Source organism: Macaca mulatta, chromosome 1, assembly GCF_049350105.2.
Source record: "Macaca mulatta isolate MMU2019108-1 chromosome 1, T2T-MMU8v2.0, whole genome shotgun sequence".
NCBI lineage: Eukaryota > Metazoa > Chordata > Mammalia > Primates > Cercopithecidae > Macaca > Macaca mulatta.
In genome coordinates, this window is record NC_133406.1 from 35,818,890 (window position 1) to 35,838,538 (window position 19,649).

Below are 19,649 nucleotides of genomic sequence, written 5' to 3' on the forward strand. Positions count from 1 at the left end.
TAATTTGATATGAGGTTACCTTTATAGGTAATTATTAGAGGAAAGGTGAGATATTTTTTCTACCTTCACCAGCCCCATTCCCTGCCTGCCTTGCCCCTAGCCACGTAGAGTCATCTAACTTAGGTAATTACTCTGTAAAGTCATATTCCTGAAGTCTGGAAGTCTTTCTGTTCAATGTGCTCCAACAAGCTGATTTACTTAAATTCAGTGCTTTGTGCCATTCCCATGAATCTGAGCTAATTATGCTGCCATTTTTCAGAGATGTGCATTAGAAGTCATGTGTGCCTAATTCTGAAAACGGCTTTGTACATTAAGGCTCATTTAACTAGCGATGGTTAGAGAGAAGTTAAGGGACTTAGAGTTACTGGTCTTAATTTTAAAATACAGTAGTAGTATGGAACTCTCTTGTACTGCAAGCATATAAGATGCTATGTTGTCAGCCTCTGAATCTTTAGGAATGTTCCAATTTGGTTTATGCCTTACCAGTCAAGATGTCACAGAGAAGATATGTTTAGTCATGGAAAAGAAAATCAGTGTCCAGCATGCAAAGACAGTAAATTTTCATAGGAGGAATTGATTTGTGTGCATTACTGGGTCTGTGTAAAATGGTGTCCTTTTGGCACTAGCTGAATATACATTTCAGTAAATGTTTTTGCTTGTTGCAGATTAGTGTAATACAGTGAAATTTTCAGTAACTGAGGGAAGGCAGTGGTTGGGCGTCTGTTAATAGCCCGAAAGTAACTAATGAGGATGTGCAGTCAGAACGATTGATTGAATAGCTGCAGTCCTGTGTGTTTCTTTCTTGCTTGCTCTCTCTGCAAGCTGTGGAGAGGGAGGGGGAAGAGCAAGACACAGAGAGGGAGCGAGAGAAAAAACGCTCTCTCTTAAGTGGAAGTAGCACGGATCCCAGGGGCCAGGAGGCCAGAAATGGAAGTTTAAACTGCATCTGTCTTTTAAAGGGAGAACAGCAGGAATCAAAATGTCAGTCTCCGGAGTTACAATTTACTCCTTATTTTATAAGATCTGGAAGATAACACAGAATACTTTTTTTAGGATGTGGCTTTTTTTTTTCCTTGTCCATGTTGAGATTATCTAATGTTATCTGAGAAGCTGGATTCCTTTATGTCTGTCAGTTGAAGTGGCGATGGGAAGCAGTTGTGATAAAGGTATAATACCTATATATCTATCATCTATGTGTGCGTGTGTATGTATATATATATACACATGTATATATATATCACTCTATGAAAAAATCTTAAAAATGTAGCCTTAATACAGTATATAGTAATTAAATGGGAGAAGATCACATTATCTGCAAAATTCCTCAGCTTGTTAGGTCAGTTTGAACAGATTTAGGATTCCAGAGTAAGATCTTAGTAAGGTCATATTGCCAGAACAAGGAGAAGCTGATCTATTTTTATATCTGCATAGGCATATATGTTATTTTATCTTGGCAGCAGCTTTCAGTCTTCTCATGGCCCTTTTGTTGCAGTCTGGTGAATCATCTTATCTGCACAGAACTAACTTTGACCTTTGTGCAAACACCATCAAATCATATGCAACATTAGACTCTATTTTGTTCACAAGAATATTAGAATTTCCATTTTATTCTATTAACTCCTCCATTGCTAACACATAGAGAAGTAGATTTATATACTGTGAGATACAACTACTAAGTGAACTTAAAGATATTAAACATAGCTCAGAGGAAATTATTTTTATATGTGCTCAGATGAAAATATAGTCTGTCACACTAAAGCAGATTCTTAACTATGACCAAGTCTCTCTAGTGTCTTGATAGTTTAAGCACCTCAAAGATAGACAAATTATGTGAGATAGAATATAATGTACCTTTAAAGCATGCTGGTTTGTTGTGAAAAACCAATAACTTTACAGTTTAGTGGAATATCCTAAATTTGGGGTTCTTAATGATGTTTCAGCCTTCCTCCTTTCTTCCAGAGGTACCAGCAGAAAGGTCCCCTCGTAGACGCAGTATCTCAGGGACCAGTACATCAGAGAAACCCAACTCCATGGACACTGCAAATACCTCACCCTTCAAAGTACCAGTAAGTGTTTATCTTCTTTATAAGAATATTTTACTTTTCTCCTTTCTTCTTAGAGTTAGAGACAGCTACTAAGGAATCCAAACATTTTTCTCTTCAAGAATTTCTTTATAATTCTGTGATTAAAGTACAGACTCATCAACTTGTATAAATCAACTGTGGTTAATATCAACTACTTTCTTTTTTTCTTTCTTTTTTTTTTTTTTTTGAGACTGAGTCTCAATCTGTCACCCAGGATGGAGTGCTGTGGCACAATAACACTCACTGCAGCCTCCACCTGCCAAGTTCAAACAATTCTCCTGCCTCAGCCTCCAGAGTAGCTGGGATTACAGGCGCATGCCATCATGCCCAGTTAATTTTTGTGCTTTTAGTAGAGGCAGGGTTTTACCACGTTGGCTAGGCTGGTCTCAAACTCCTAACCTCAAGTGATCCACCCGCCTCGGCCTCCCAAAGTGTTGGGATTCCAGGCTTCAGCCACCATGCCCGGCTGTCCACTACTTTCAGTATAATATTTATGAGGTTTTAGGGAATATTATTTTTACTCACAGGGTACTCACAAAATATGTAAAAATATTCACAAAATATGAATAAGTTCATATTCCTTTCAACTGTAGAGTTCAAATCCTTGCAGACATTTTTTTATCAAGTTGCTAGCAAAAACCTATCACAATGCTGTAAATAAGCTGGTGGGAGGTTTTTTTAGGAATGGGATGTAATTTTTTTTATTTTTCAAAGCTGGAGCATAAGCAGAGAGTGCTGAGACTCATAAAGTTGCAGACTAAATTCACAGAGAATTAGACAATTGTGAATTCTAATCCTAAGACTTGGTCTGCGCTTTGCTTAAGCTATCTTTTAGATGACCATGGAAGTGCTTAAGAAATACGTTGAAAGAAAGTAACTGCTTAAATTGACCAGGCAGTATTGAGAATCAGCATTAAATACAAAAGAGGCTGGGCTCAGTGGTTCACACTGTAATCCTAGCATCTTGGGAGACTGAAGTGGGAGGATTGCTTGAGGCCAGGAGTTCAAGACCAGCCTAGGCAACATAGTGAGACCCTGCCTCTATAAAAAATGAAAAAAAAAAAAAAATTAGCTGGGCATAGTAGTGTGTGCTTGTGGTCCCAGGGGAGGCCAAGGTAGGAGGATTGCTTGTGCCTAAGAGGTCAAGACTGCAGTGAGCCATAATTGTGCCACTGCACTCAAGCCTGGGCCACAAAACAAGACCCCATCTCTTTAAAGAAAAAAAAGTACTAAGATGGAAGGGTCATATGTGATCAGGTCAGCTGACTATCAGTTACAGACCTATTTTGGACTTTTTTGATATAACTATGAGTAACCAATATTTTAAATCACCTATTTTCTTGGATAAGAAATATATTTATTTCCTAATCATATCATTTTATTAAAATTAATTATTTTTATACTTGAAAAGAATTGCTTCATGAGATTAGTCATTATTCTAGGCACAATGAAAATCAGTATAAGGTAGAAATAGACTTTTCTATTTGGAATAAAAAAGATTTCTCTTAATTCAGCCAAATTAATATGGTATAGCCTGTCTTTATTCTAATACTTTTTTAAAAGTTGGGATGACCTTTTAAGTGGAATTGATTTTTTGACATATATAAATTGGCATTCATTCATAAGATAACCAAAATGAGTGTTTTATTTTGTGTTAACCCTGAGGAGCAAGATTTTCCCTTGTTGTATCTCAGGACCTTGAAGAGTTTATGAATAGCAGTTACTGTGACACCTTTCAAATTTTTACAAATGTTCTCATTTTCAAAGATTACAAGCAAGTATTGGATTAATATTCTAAGCAAATTATGACAGGAATTTTTAAATATCAGATTTAGTGTCTTTTACTAAATTTTTTGTTCCATAAACATAGCTACCTATTTTTTATTTTATTTTTCTCATGAATGAAGAAAAACATTTATTTTTCACCTCCTCCTCTTGTTTTTTGATGATGCAGAAAGAATAGAGTAAAACTGACTGTCAGTATGCAAAGTTTGGTGAAAAGGATTGAGTTAGAATTTGAAGTTTTCACACCATCATGCTAGAATGGAATGGTGACTCTTAAATTTTTTTGAAAAAGTTGGTAACAGGATGAATATCCCTCTGCAATATGGTAACATCAAAGCATATCCTATATTGAGTCTAAAGTTCATGGCCAGGCTTTGAAAATCTGAATTAATTAAGAACCATAATTTTTATTTAAGTTGATGACTAATTTAAGATGTATCTTAATAATATGACTAATAATTATTGAGTGAAAATTATAAACATAATGATAAACACATATGAAAGCTAACATTACTTACAAACCACTTACTCTTCTGGCAGTCTCAGCCATGTTGTAGATTTAGAAATAATGAGGGAAGAAAAGGGCCTCTGACTAGCAAATGACAGTCACAAAGCCCATGCACCCATGCACTTAACTCTCTAGGAGAATGTAACCATTCACAGGACCTCACCTAAAGAGTTTTCTGAAAAATAACCATTAGAACACACTGATTACAACAACAACAAAGAAATTTCACTAAGTAAAAGGATGAGGCAGGGAAAATGAAAAGCAGAGAATGATAAAAACAATCCGAATTCACTTAGGATAAAGGCAAACAGCCTTACATTTAAATTAGACCTTAAGGATATTACTGTGTTCCAGGGTGGTCTATAGTGCAGAAATTAACATTGATAATAATGATCCTGAGTCATCAAGAAAAAGTGAGATTATATTTATTTTGCTATTTTTTTAAAAAGTGGAACTGTGTTATATGACATGTGTCCATTGAGAATATTTAAAATGTTGAAGATATGTGATGTTTATAAAACTTGTTATCCAGAAAAGTGGTTTGTGAAGTACCTCATTCCTTGATCATGCTAGATAAATAATTTATATGTTTTTTAAAGAGAAATCAAAATATGCTGGCTAAATGAGGCACTGCAGTACTTGGATATCTGTAGAAATACATTGTATTTTTTTTAATTTTCATGTAATACCAATAGTAGTGTGATTTACATCACTTAAATATATATTACTAATTAGAAGAATGTCTAATTTTCAGGTCAACACACAATACATTTATAATTAATATCACAGTGTACTCTCCGAATTTGGGAAAGCAGTACAAAAAGGAGTCAGACTTTGAGATATTTAACTTAGAGTTGTTTATACAATATCTCAGATCGTTTCTATGTTAACTTGATGAAGAGACAGAACCAGTATTTTACCACAAGTACCAGTGGTTCCAGGATTCAGATGTCATTACTATGGTGAGCAGTAGGTTTACCACTCATCAATTGGACCCCAAAATTATAGTAGTGGACCCTCAGAAAGGACCTTATTCTTCCGAGCTCCATTTTCAGACTTACTGAGAGCAGATAAAATAGATTTTAACAAGTCCTAAATGAAATTATTTACAATGACACACTTATTGAATGCTTACTTTGGGCAAAGTATTGACGATTCATCAATTGATACCTTCTTGGCATACTGTGCTTGGTACAACAAAGTTTTCCATTCTGAGACCCTATATATAGCCTAGTAGCACGAGATAGAAAAATGACCAGATTCATAAAGAGGTAGGTGAGCATGGTAACACAAGTTATTAGCAGCCCAATGTGTAAGTTAAGGCTTTGACAAGGAGCAGCATTTGAGTAGAGTTTCAAAGGCTGAAAAAAAACTAATGGACAGGGGAAGAAAGTACTCCAGGCTGCGGGAATGGCTTTTTTGATAGACACACAGTCATGGGATGACTGGTGCTTCCAGGGATTATAGAAAGAACTCAGTGAGACAGGAATTGAAAAGTATGTGAGCAAAAATGGCAGGTGAGAAGACCGGAAAGGTAGGTGGGGGCAAGACTGTGATTGAGTTTGTTCATCAAACTTAACTAAATTATACTTGCTGCTAAAGCATTAAAGATGTGTTTACTGGAATATTTGTCTTTGGCTCTAAAGCTAAACAAAGTGGCATGAATACTGTGAAATATGGGTAAATTACTTGACTCTTCTCCTGAGTGAGTCTTTTTTCCTCTTGCTGTCACTATTCCAACTCAGGGTGATAGGTAAGGGGCTATCATTCAATAGAAGGCCAGCCCAGCACTCACCCCTGGCCTTTCAGCTGATACTACTGATTTTTCTAGAATAATATTTAGCCTTAAGGAGATCAAGGAGAAGCCAGAGGGTAAAGATCACTCATATCCTGCTGGTTGATGCCAAGTAAGGCAGAAAGAAGAATAACTATAACAGTGAGCTCAAAGCAGGGAACCCTGAAAAACCTTTGTAAGTCTTCCTCATTCACAAAAATTTATGCTTTTAAAAACTTAAAATAGGCAACTGGTACAGCAGGGTATTCATGTATAGTAACATTCAAAATGAGGGAAGAAGAGGAAATTTATTTGGCTACTGAACCTATAAGTTAACGCAGTGTCTTGGTTTTCAGCAATATTTAAATGTATTTGTACTCTTATCTATCATAGCCGTAAGAAAAAGTAGTGATCTACAGCAGTGGTCCCCAACCTTTCTGGCACCAGGGACCAGTTTTGTGGAAGACAGTTTTTCCACGGACCAGGGTTGGATTGTGGGGGATGGTTTGGGGGTGATTCAAATGCATTATCTTTATTGTGCACTTTATTTGTTATTATTAGGTTGTAATATATAATGAAATAATTATACAACTCACCATAACGTACAGTCAGTGGGAACCCTGAGTTTGTTTTTCTGCAACTAGATGGTCCCATCTGGGGGTGATGGTAGACAGTGACAGATCCTTAGGCAGTACATTCTCATCAGGAACACACAACCTAGATCCCTCACATGCACAGTTCACAATAGGGTATGTGCTTCTACGAGAATCTAATGCCACCGCTGATCTGGCAGGAGGCAGAGCTCAGGCTGCAAGTGATGGGGAGCAGCTGTAAATACAGATGATGTTTTACTCACTCACCTGCCGCTCACCTCCTGCTGTGCCGCCCATTTCCTAACAGGCCACAGACCAGTACTGGTCCATGGCCCTGGGGTTGAGGACCCCTGGTCTACAGGAGAGTTTCTTCTTTCCTTCATTCTCATTCATATTTCTTCACATATACCGTAATTCCAGTTGCAATTATTTGTTTGTAGGTCTCTGTTCCTCATTAGACAACAGATATCTGTTCCGGTCATCTTCATAACTACCCCAGTGCCTAACACAGTACCTCCCACAGAGCAAACATTCAACAAATAATTGTTGAATAGATAAAATATGCATGAATTATCAAAGACCAGAATCAAATGAGTTTATCTCACATATATTCTCTTGATATTACTGATAATGTCTCTAGTCAAATGGAATATTAAATATTTAATTACATTTAATAAACATTTAATAAGAGATCATGTGGGATAAGAGTATACCCGGCAGAATGGATAGATTTTTTTCCTTAAAGAGACATTTTAATTAATATTTGAAATTCAGAACTATGGTGTTTTAGTTATATAGTGTATACTTTGTCTACTTATATTGGTAACTGAAACTACATAGAAATCTTTATTATTTAATGATTTGTTTCTGTGGCTATTTCTTGGAACCTTTCAGGTGTTATACATATGTATAAATTCACAATGTTTTTGCACATCTGAGTTTTGACTGTTCTTCAAAAACAGCTTTAGTCATTTGACATTTTCTCCTCTTTGAAAGATCATTTTTCATTTTTTCTTTAATATCGTGCTAGACTTTCATTTAAATGAAATTACTGGGATGATGAGGAACAGTTGAATACATAATGAAAAGTTATCCAGGTACATACTTAAGTTTAATTCGGAAAGAGAAAATGATTATGTCTTGTGATTGTGTATATTTGTTTCACGGTGCCTGATATTTTGGAACAGGCTTCTTTCTTTATACTCTATTTATAAAGTGACTATTGATATTTATGATTTTTTAAATCACTTCTACTTATATGATACCATCAGTTTGGCTTTGGCTAAGGGGGAGCTGCTTGTGTTCTGGGCCAGGTGCTAGGTTTAGTGTTCTGATTTTCATAACACAATAGTCTAAGTTGGCCTTTCATGTAAGTATAACATAATACAGTTGCAGCTGCTTCGTTTGTGTTTGCTTTGAGCTTGGCTCTGAAAGAATTCAGGCACCAAAAATTATGCCAAGACAACCAGAAAGCATAATTGAACTAAGGCAGTAGCTGAGTATTCCTGTGTAACTCTCCTTGTGCTCTTGTCACTGTGACACCTAAGCATTCCCAATCAAATAAATATACTAGAAACAAAACATTGGTCAAAAAACCAAACCTTTACATAGTTTTTAGAAGAAAGTAAAGCCCTGGGAAATAAGATATAGACTAAAGTCCTGTGTAAAAAGAAATGTGTCTTAAGTATCAAGATGATCAGATTCAATTGCTATTGGTTTCTGTTTTGAATCCTCTATAAGATCCTATGTAAGTGTTTTTCCACGTTAAACAAAGAGACAGAAAACTTCACGTCCACTATTTAATAAAGACTAATAAGTGTCCATTGTCCGAACTAGGTTTTCAACTCTGGCCATATGTAAAAATCACCTAAGGAACTTCAAAAAATATACTGATGCTTAGACTCCACCTCAGACCAGTTAAATCAAAATTTCTAGATGAGAGCCCAGTCTTCTGTATTTTTTTAAAGGTCCAAGATGATTCTAATATGCAGCTAGGGTTGTAAACCATTTGTCTAAATGATTGATAAAGTATTAGGAACTCATTTTAGTCAGTGTCTTACCTGTGAATATCAGTGCTTTCTTTGCTACCTTCAAGTCTGACATAAGAAACTAAGAAGCAGTATTTTCTCAGTGGCCTTTGTTACTGATATACTAATTGCTGCATTGCCTATTAGTTGCCCTTCTGTGTTTGCCATGATCAGTTCAGATGACCAATGTAAATTTACAAAATACTTGCTTTACCTCTGACCAGCCTAAGAATCTCAGATTTTAGGGTGAAATATTGAAATTCAATTCATAGCATCCAAGCTACAATACAATTTCAACTTTCGTATTCTCAGTGTTATTGTATTCCAGGAGGATATTTAAAACTTATTTTCCATGATGCTCAAAGACTCTATATCCGTGTTTCTTCCCTCTTTTCACTAATCATCTGCATGGAGTTAAAATCCATAATAGGATTGCCCTCCAGTGAGACCTATTTTAATGAACAGTATATATATATACACACACACATATATATACATATACACACACACACGTGTATGAATATATAAATATAAATATATTCATTGTATGTCTATGAAAATGTTATTACCAAAGGTAGAAATCATATAATAATCATGGGGATGTCAGAAAATTATGGCCTGTAGATATTAACTATATCTTTAAGTCATTTTGTAATCAGAAAGGGCATAATTTTAAAATCCTCTAATGATAAATATCTTAGAAAATATATAATTTAGAACCAAGGGGCTCAGAGCAGAGAAAAAAAAAAAAGAATAAGGCTAGATACAACTCCTTAAGGAAACAGGGTGGGAACTGGCAAATACCTGGAGGAAAAGAGAGCAGGCTTGGTTAGGAAATACTGCTAAGACTCTAAACTTGAAAGAATTAAAGAATGAGGGAAGCCCTCCTCAATCTGTGGTAATTCCTAGAAATGGGCTTGCAGCAGCACTAACTACTGGAGATTCCTACTTACCCTACCCAGGAGAAGAGGGCTGTTTGAGAGAGAGGATGATACTCACTTACAGCTCATTCTTATAGAAGATGTACCATAAACCCCTTTCCTCTCAAAGCAAAGATATTTCTCCTCAGCTTTAATGAGCAAGGGGAAACATAAGACCTCTCACTTCACAATGAGAAATAAACACTTTGAAGGCCTAATGCCCACTTAAGGGAGCATATAATTAGCTACTAAGTATAACCTCTTTTATAGAAGTTCTGAAGCCAGAGTGTAGAAAAGAAAATTTGCCACCTTCATGATTAAGCTAGAGTTAGCTATGCAAAAATATATATATATATTTTGCTCTTCTCAGCTGTACTTATACTCAGCAAGGTATGAGAATTGCTGGTAAACAATAATACCTGTGGTGTGCCTTTCTACCATAAGGCCCTTTAATTTCATAACCAATGCCGGTACCATTCCGCTGGATTTTTAAATGCTTTGTTTCTTTTATATTGAACATCTACTAATTTCAATTTAAAGAAACTTCATTCCAACAGTATTATTTGATTATAATATCAATACAAAATTTTTTGTCAGATTGTTGAGTAGCTGGTTAAAAAAAAAAAAAAAAAAAAAAAAAGGCTGTAGAAGAATTTGAATAGACATTTCTCCAAAGAAAATATACAAATGGTCAATACACACATGAAAAGATGGTCAATATCATTAGTCATTAAGAAAATACAAATCAAAACCACAATGAAACACCACTTGATGCCCACTAGGACGACCACAATCAAAAAGAGAGACAATAATAAGTATTGGTGAGAATGTGGAGAAATTGGAATGTAAAATGGTATGGCCACTTTGACAGCTCCTCAAAACATTACATATAGAGTTTGTATATGATGTAGCAATTCTACTTTCAGGTATATACACAAGAAAATTGAAAATATATGTCCACATAAAATGTACATAGATGTTTATAGCAGCATTATTTATGATAGCCACAAAGTAGTCATAACCCAAATGTCTATCAACAGAAGAACAGATATAGAAAATATGATTTAACCATACAATGGCTTATTATTCAGCCATGAAAAAGGAATGAGATACTGATACATGCCACAACATGAATGAACCTTGAAAATATTATGCTAAGTGAAAGAAGCCATACACAAAAGGCCACATGTTATATGATTCCGTTTATATGAGATGTTCAGAATAGGCAAATCTATACAGACCAAAAAAGAGATTAGTGTTTCTCATGAGCTGGGTGAGGGAGAAATGGGAAGTGACTGCTAATGGGCATAGGGTTTCCTTTTAGGTAATGAAAGTGTTCAGGAATTAGACTGTGGTGATGGTTGCACAGCTTTGGGGATATACAAAAACCACTGAGTTGCATCTTTTATTTTTTACTGATTTTTTTTTAGATAGGGTCTCGCTCTGTCACCCAGGTTGGACTGCAATGGCACAATCATGGCTCACTGCAGCCTCAACCACCCAGGCTCAAACGAACCTCCCACCTCAGCTGTGAAGCTGGAACCATAAGCGCATGCCACTGCACCTGGCTAATTTTTTTTTTTTTTTAAACTTTTGGAGAGATGGGATCTTGCTTATGTTGCCCAGGTTTGTCTCAAACTCCTGGGCTCAAGCGGTCGTCCTGCTTTGGTCTTCTAAAGTGCTGGGATTACAGGCATGAGTCACCATGCCCAACAGAGTTGCACGCTTTAAAAGGGTGAATTTATGGTATATGAATTATATCTCAGTAAAACTTTTTAAAAAGTAAAACACCAGGCCTAGAAGACTTAGGATAAAAAATTTGAAAATATTATTAACACTTTACTATTGATTATAAATTGAAATAATGTTTTAGATATATTTTAGATATGTAATATATTACATATTGGCTGCTTATTTTCTACAGTTTTTTTTAGGTAATCATTACTGATACTTTGCATATTTGCATTTTTATACAAACTACCATAATTTGGCCTACTATAAGGGAGATAGTACTATCTACTTTTACTCAAGGATGTAGAAATAGAAGCATAATATTTAAAGAGAAAAAAGCTAATTTACAGTAGTGTAATATATGTGGAATATTTTTTAATTTTTACAAATTATCAACAAATTTTTATGTCTTCATATTTGTATAGCATATGTTATAGTTTCTTCTACAAATTCATAGCTGTTAAATTGTTTGACCTTTTGTATTTTTAATATAGTCCACCTGTGCCTCTGCATTCTTATAAGATGTCTTATATATGGGTTTGTTTAATGGGATAATGCTGAGATTTCATATTAGAGGAGTGTTTTTATGATATTTGTATAGCAATGAAATTAATATCAACAAATCAGGAAATAGAAAAAGATGCTGTTTTGGCAAACATTCTTTCATTCAGTCCTCTGTATTATACTATGGCTTGGTTCTAATGTCCCATGGTAATTTAAACTCAGCTTGCCCCAAACTGTATTTACTTTATGTTTTTCTTAAAAAATTTTCCCTTGAATTTCCCTTTGTAGAGCTGTACATTTCTTCAGTTCCGAGAGCCAAAACCCTAAGAGTCATAAATACTCTTCCCTTTCTCTCAAATATTGTCACCAGATCTTGTCTACCTCTCTTCAAATTCATTCATTCCCTTTTCCAGCCCACTGCCATTTACTGACTTCACTTGTCAGTACTTGTGGTTCCCTCCCTGAACTAGTACCAGGGTCAGCTTTGTAAGCATGAGACCAGTGCAGTACACAGGGCCTACACTTAGAAAGACTCTGTGCATGAAGTTCAATGCTGTATGGTTGCCATCTCAAAGTTCTTAGTGATTGATCTCTGGATTTGTATTTTCTAAGTGAAGTTAAATGGGACAATGGAGCATTCGTGGGGACCTTGGGCATGGTACCACCTCCTGCTGCCTTCCTGGAATGAATTATCTGTTGCCCACTTCCCCACTCCCTGATCTCATTCAACCTCCCTCTCTCTGTGTGAGAAAGATAGGGATTAGACAGCACAACCCATGGTGTCTTGGAGCAGGGCTTGGTAAGGGCAGTCCTTGCCCCTGCCTGTCATCTCCAGGGATGTCTTACAGGTAGACAGAAGCCACAGCTGTGTTGGGGGAGTGGGGGTAGGGCGGGGGAGTGAAGGGACAAGCCTCTTGCCTATCTCCAAGCCAGGTACCTAGTGAGTTGCAGGGGCAGCCACGGGAAGGGAAGAAGCCTCAGCCTCCCTGCATGGTATGACACACAGGTTTGGTGGCTGGCATGGTGGAACCTGGTAGCCAGTAGACACCCACTGCTGAGTCATAGTCTGGGGCCCCTGGCACCTCTGAAGGTTTATACTTACCTGTAGTTTTTCCTGGTACTGGAGGAAGTGTGACATTAAATAGTAAATAAAAGGCTGCATGGCAAGTGGAGACAAAAACTACTGAAGAAAGGGAAAAGTTTCCTAATTTATAATAGTAGGTTTAATGACATTGTCTTCCTGCTTTTTGAACAGTACCCCCAGCTTTTCATTTTGCACTGAGCCCCTCTAATTACGCTGCAGGTCCTGTCTAGTGCAATAGAGATTCTTAACTCATCTCCTGGTCTCCAATTCCTACTCATCAACTTTAGCCTTCGCTCTGCTACCAGAGTGGTCTCTAAAATCTAAACTCCATCATTACTTGGGCCTCCCTTGCTTGATGTCTTTTAGCTCTCTACGATTCCATGCCCATGAACAAGACTAGTTTCATACATTTTATTTGGCTTGCTCAGTGGTTTCTTCCTCCTCTCTCTTCCTTTCCCCTTCTCTTTCCCGTCATTTGAATGTCTTCAGACAGAACTACCTTTTACTTCAAAAAGTGTCAGTCACCTGCTGAAGGCTTTTGAGTTGAACTTGTGTTGCAGGATGATAAAACCAAAGTTAAATTGGCACTGAGAGCTTTCATTGTCTAATTTTTTACTGCCCTTCCAGACTCATTTCCTAATGCTCAGTATCCTCATTTTCACCCCCAACTCTCTTCAGTCCTGAGTTCCATCTTTACCAAATCTGAGAGTTCCCCAAGCAAGTTTTCTATGGTCTCTTTACACATTTCTGCCTAGGAAGTTCACCTTCCATCCTTGCTAAAAGTATTCTCATCCATTAAGACTCAATTCCAGTGTTTCCTTACCTCTTCTAGGCAGCATTAACCTTGGCCGTCTCTGTCCTTCCACAGGAGTGTACGTTTATCCATTATAGCACCGATACTATTATATGGTAGGGTTGTCTTTCCTCCTCTGTGATATTCTAGTTGGTGGTCTCCAGAATAGGTTGTGTATACTTCAGAGGATACACAGACAATTCATTTGAGGGGGATGCAGAAAGGAAATATATGTTTGATTTTTTTTTTAATTTGCTCTTTAAAAATTTTATGTTATTGAATGTTTTATAGTCATACATCAGAAAATCATTTTATAAGTATATTTTATTAGGAAGGCACACTCAACAATATTTTATTTATTTCATAGTCAAAATTAATTAATTAATTTTGAGACGGAGTCTCAGTCACTCAGGCTGGAATGCAGTGGTATAATCTCAGCTCACTACAACCTCCGCCTCCCATGTTCCAGCGATTCTCCTGCCTCAGCTTCCCGAGTAACTGGGATTACAGGTACGTGCCACCATGCCTGGCTAATTTTTCTATTTTTAGTAGAGACGGGGTTTCACCGTGTTGGCCAGGCTGGTCTTGAACTCCTGACCTCAGGTGATCCACCCACCTCGGCCTCCCAAAGTGCTGGAATTACGGGCATGAGCCATCCCACCCAGCCAATAGTCAAAATAATTTAGAAACCACTCTCCTAGAAGACAAGAACTGTATTTTATTCATCTCATAACTTCAGCACTGACCTTTTAGTTTTCCTAATCTGTTTATGAAAACTGATTTAATATATGGGTGGTATTCATGATTACCAAAAGTATGCACATTGCAAAGATATTGACCTCTTATGCCATAGTTTCTTCATCATTAGTTGGTCGTTTTTAATTAATCAACATTGTGTACTGGTTTTTATAAAGGATCTACAATAAATCTGTTAAGTGAAATAGAATTAAGAAGGATGGAATGTAGTGTGTAGCAAGAACTTCTTTGGAAGTCCTATGAGAATAATGATAGAGAAACTCATGGAGAGTATCTTAGTTTGCTTCTCATTTAAGGTATAATTGAATGTGTAAGAATGTGGTCTGCCTCTCAACTCTTTAAAAGTTCCATGGGGCTGGGCATGGTGGTACATGCCAGTAGTCCCAAGCTGCTTGGGAGCCTGAGGCAAGAGGTTCACTTGAGCCCAGGAGTTCAAGGCCGTAGTGCGGATGATCATTCTGTGAATAGCCACTGAACTCCAGCTTGAGCAACATAGCGAGACCCCATCTCTAAAAAATACTAATACTAATAATAAATAAATTAAGGTAAATGGGGAAAAAAGACAATACAGTCAGCAGAAGTGAAGATGAAAACCTGATAATCTGTCCTAGCTACCTGGGCTTACATATTATGCAGTCAGTGAGACAGTTGTTATTCGTAAACTTTTTCATTAAAATAAGGTGGTTACAGTTGAAAAAGACCCTGAGCTTTTCTGATCATAAGATTTAGGGCCTGCGTCACCCTGCCTTTTTAACTCTGTCAGAGTGTCAGAACAAAGATTTCATATTATTAGCTTTCAAGGATTTGTACCTAGAATAGGCAAAGGAATGATAAAAGAACTGTATTTTTTACTGTTGTTCAGCTAGCATCTCACTTGTATGATCGAGAGCAAATTGTTTGACTTCCTCTAACACCTATGATTTTTTTGTAGTAATGAAATATACAAATATTTTAAGATCTTTGGAAGTTTGCAGATAAAAAGATACTATAAACTGGATGTGGTGGCTGATGCCTGTAATCCCAGCACTTTGGGAGGCCAAGGTGGGCAGATCACTTGAGGTCAGAAGTTCAAGACCAGCCTAGCCAACATGTTGAAAGACCATCTCTACTAAAAATACAAAAAATTAGCCAGGTGTGGTGGCATGCGCCTGTAATCCCAGCTACTCGGTAGGATCACTTGAACCTGGAGTGAGCAGTGAGCTGAGATAACGCCACTGCACTCCAGCCTGGGCAACAGAGCGAGACTTCATCTAAAAAAAAAAGAACCAACATATATATTATATATATTAAGGACCAATTTGTTAATATTTTGGTGCCGAATTTATGATGAAAAAACTGCAGTATTACAAACAGTACAAAGAGTATAGTTAGGAAATAGCCTCTAGAAGTAATAAAATATGTCTAATACAGTCTTTTCAGTAATGCATTTCCCTACTTCTTTTCCCCTTCATTTTATATCCTTAGGAAAAAAAAGTCCTATCCTGATAGACATTAGTAACAGTAATTACATTGTTTCACATTATACCTTTTGCTCATGACCATCCATAATGTGGATTTTTGGTACATTTTGTTTCAACAGAGGCAGTAAGAATTTTATCTTTTTCAATAACTAATAGGCTCAAAAGCCCCCCTCCTTCTCTGATGCTGTTATTCTTAGAGTCCTATAAATGAGAGATGGAAAACTTCAATTAAATTCATCTAGTCCATCTCCCCTGACAACGAAAAAAATGTATTTCACATTATGTTATCTAATGCTTTTTTCAGGCCTTCCATGATAACCTCTGAGAGACTGTCCAATAGGCTAATAGACCTCACTTTGAGGTCTTTGTTTTGACCCATCATTTCTCATTATTATATTCATTACAGCCATCATCCTTAATATTCATACTTTGTGAACTTGAGTGAGATTAGCACAGTCTCTGTTAGTCATAAGAAAATCAACATACTATACTCTATAGAGTATGACATTCAATTTACAATAAAATTTTTAAAAAATCAGTGTATACCTCATTATCAGGAACTGAAGTGTTCTACAGAAGTGAATTTTCCAGATACTAAACTTTTCTTCCTTAACCACCAGATTTAGTTTTGTTTTAATAATTTTAAGGGGTTTTCCCTCCTGTGTGTTATTTCCCTACTTTCTTGAGTGAATTCAACTTTTCTTAATAATTCATGTTAATCATTATCAGCATTCTGCAAATACGTATTTAGTCCACTGTATGCAAAGCATTACAGAAATACAAAGATGAGCTCAATGTGTTTGTTTTCTGTTTGCCTTCAGGAGTTAAGATTCATAGGGCATATAAAACAGGAATAGAATTAATTATAGGTCAAGATGGGGAAAACAGTAGTATAAATAAAAAGTTTACATAATCACAAGTGTGAGAGACATTACAGTAATCAGGAATGGTTTTCTCAGGAATTGGTATTTGAAATAAATAATATAAGGACAACTGAGTAACCATGTGGAAAAAGGTAATATTAGATGTATATCTCATACCTTATACAAGAGTAAACTCCAAATGGATTAGGGATCTAAAATGTGAAAAAAAAAAAAGTATACCTACTAGGAAACATGGATGAATTCTCTAACCTTAATGCAGGGAAAAACTTTCTATGATGGTTACTGAAAAGCCAGAGGCAATTTTAAAAAATCGATTGATAAATTTGATTACACAAAAGAAAGTTTTTAAATAATTGCATGACAAAAAGTATAAGAAGGTTAAAGCTGAAAGACAACCAATGAATCAATTGGCAGAAAATATTTACAACATATAAGAAACTATTAAGGCTGGCGCAGTGGCTCATGCCTGTAATCCCAGCATTTTGGGAGGCCGAAGCAGGCAGATCACCAGGTCAGGAGTTCAAGACCACCCTGTCCAACATACTGAAACCCCATCTCTACTAAAAATACAAAAAATTAGCTGGCATGGTGGTGGGCACCTGTAATCCCAGCTACTTGGGAGGCTGAGGCAGGAGAATTGCTTAAACCTGGGAGGTGGAGGTTGCAGTGAGCCGAGATCGTGCCATTGCACTCCAGCCGGGTTGACAGAGCGAGACCCCTTCTCAAAAAAAAAAAAAAAAAAAATTAAGGTACAAGTGACTAAGACCCAATAGGAACACTGAAGAAAAGTTTTCCTGAAGAAAAGACATGAATAGGTAATAGGTAAAAATGTTTCTGAACATATGAAAACAATGTTCAAATTCACTTATAATCGGAGAAATGCAATTTTTTGTTTGTGTGTTTGTTTTTTGAGATGCATCTCGCTCTGTCGCCAGGCTGGAGTGCAGTGGTGACATCTCGGCTCACTGCAACTTCTGCCTCCTGGGGTCAAGCGATTCTCCTGCCTCAGCCTCTGCAGCAGCTGAGACTACAAGCACGCACCACCACGCCCAGCTAGTTTTTGTATTTTTAGTAGAGACAGATTTTCACCATGTTGGCCAGGATGGTCTCAATCTCTTGACCTCGTGATCTGCCCGCCTCGGCCTCCCAAAGTGCTGGGAGTACAGGCGTGAGCGACCTCGCCTGGTCCTTTTTTTTTGGAGTCTCGCTCTGTCGCCCAGGCTGGAGTGCAGTGGCACAACCTCAGCTCACTGGAACCTCCGCCTCCCAGGTTCAAAGGATCTTCCCACCTCAGCCTCCTGAGTAGCCAGGTCTACAGGTACACGCCACCACACCCAGCTAATTTCTGTATTGTTTGTAGAGACAAGGTCTCACCATGTTGGCCAGGCTGGTTTCATACTCCTAGGATCAAGCAATCCTCCTGCCTCATCCTCTTGAAGGGCTAGGATTAGAGGGATGAGCCACAGCACCCAGCCGAGAAATGCACATTTTAAAACAACATTTAAACATTTAAATGTTTAAATGCACATTTAAAACAACATAGAAATATTATTTCACCTTTCAGTCTGACACAGACTATAAAGGATGACAACGATTCAGTTGGCAAGGTTGTGGGAAACAAACACTCTCATACATTGTTGAAGGCAAACTGGTACAACCCTTCTAGAGGGGATTCGGCAAGATTACATATACACTTACCTTTTGACCCAGCATCCCATTTCTAGGAATCCAAGCTGAAGGTACATCTCCACCATTATGAAAATACATATGCACAAAGTTATTTATGCAGCATTGTTTTTTAATTGCAAAATATTGTAAACAGCCTATATGCACATTCATAAGAGGGTGACTAAACTATATGTGGAAAGTAGAATAGTGGTTCCTCCCCCATCTCCCAAGATGTCCACATCCTAATACATGGAAATTGTGAATATGTTATCTTATGTGGCAAAAGGGACTTCTGTAATTAGGATTAAGACTAAGGACCTTGAGATAGGAACATTATCCTAAATTATCCAGATGGATCCAGTCTGATCACGAGACCTTAAAAGCTGAAAAGCTTTCATAGAGATGCAACATTGCTGGCTTTGAAGATGGAGGAAAGGCCATGAGCCAAGGAATGTGGGTGGCCTTAAAAGCTTGAAAAGGCATAAGACAGATTCTCCCCTAGAGGCTTCAGAAAGGAATGCAGACCTGCTGACACTTTGATTTTAGCCGGATGAGACCTGTGTTGGAATTCTGACCTACAGAACTGTAAGATCATAAATTTGTACTGTTTAAACCACATTTGTTTTAATTTGTTAAAATGGCAGTTGAAAAATGATACAGTGGAAAACTGGTGAAATTAGAATTAGGGCTGTGTTTAGGTGAGTATAGTACCTATGTTAATTTCTTAGTTTTCATAATCATACTATGGTTATATAAGATAATAACATTAGGGGAAGCTCAGCAAGGGAAAACTCTATACTATTTTTCCAAATTTTTTGTAAATCTGAAATTACTTCATATCTAAAGGAAAAATAACTAAGGATTCCTTCCCTCCTCAGTGTCCTTTCCCCACTCTACCTCATTAACATCCCCTTAAAAAGTTGCCATGTCGTCTTGTTATTTGTGAATTTCCAACCAAGCTTTTAACTCAGTGGTTCCCAAACTATATGTCCACATAAAGACTTGTTTGTAAATGTTTATGGCAACTTTATTTTTAATATCCCAAAACTGGAAACAACTTGAATGTCCATGAGTTGAG

General features: G+C 36.9%; 1 protein-coding gene across 11 annotated transcripts in view; it reads left to right on the forward strand.

The window, feature by feature from the left end:
- RASAL2 (RAS protein activator like 2) overlaps positions 1–19,649 on the forward strand; it is a 367,690-nt gene that overhangs the window by 279,543 nt on the left and 68,498 nt on the right. For all 11 annotated transcript variants that reach the window (XM_015123037.3, XM_015123044.3, XM_015123051.3 and 8 more), the window contains one exon: positions 1,960–2,066. In XM_015123037.3, the coding sequence (XP_014978523.3) occupies positions 1,960–2,066 (107 nt within the window). The remainder of the gene's footprint in view (positions 1–1,959; positions 2,067–19,649) is intronic.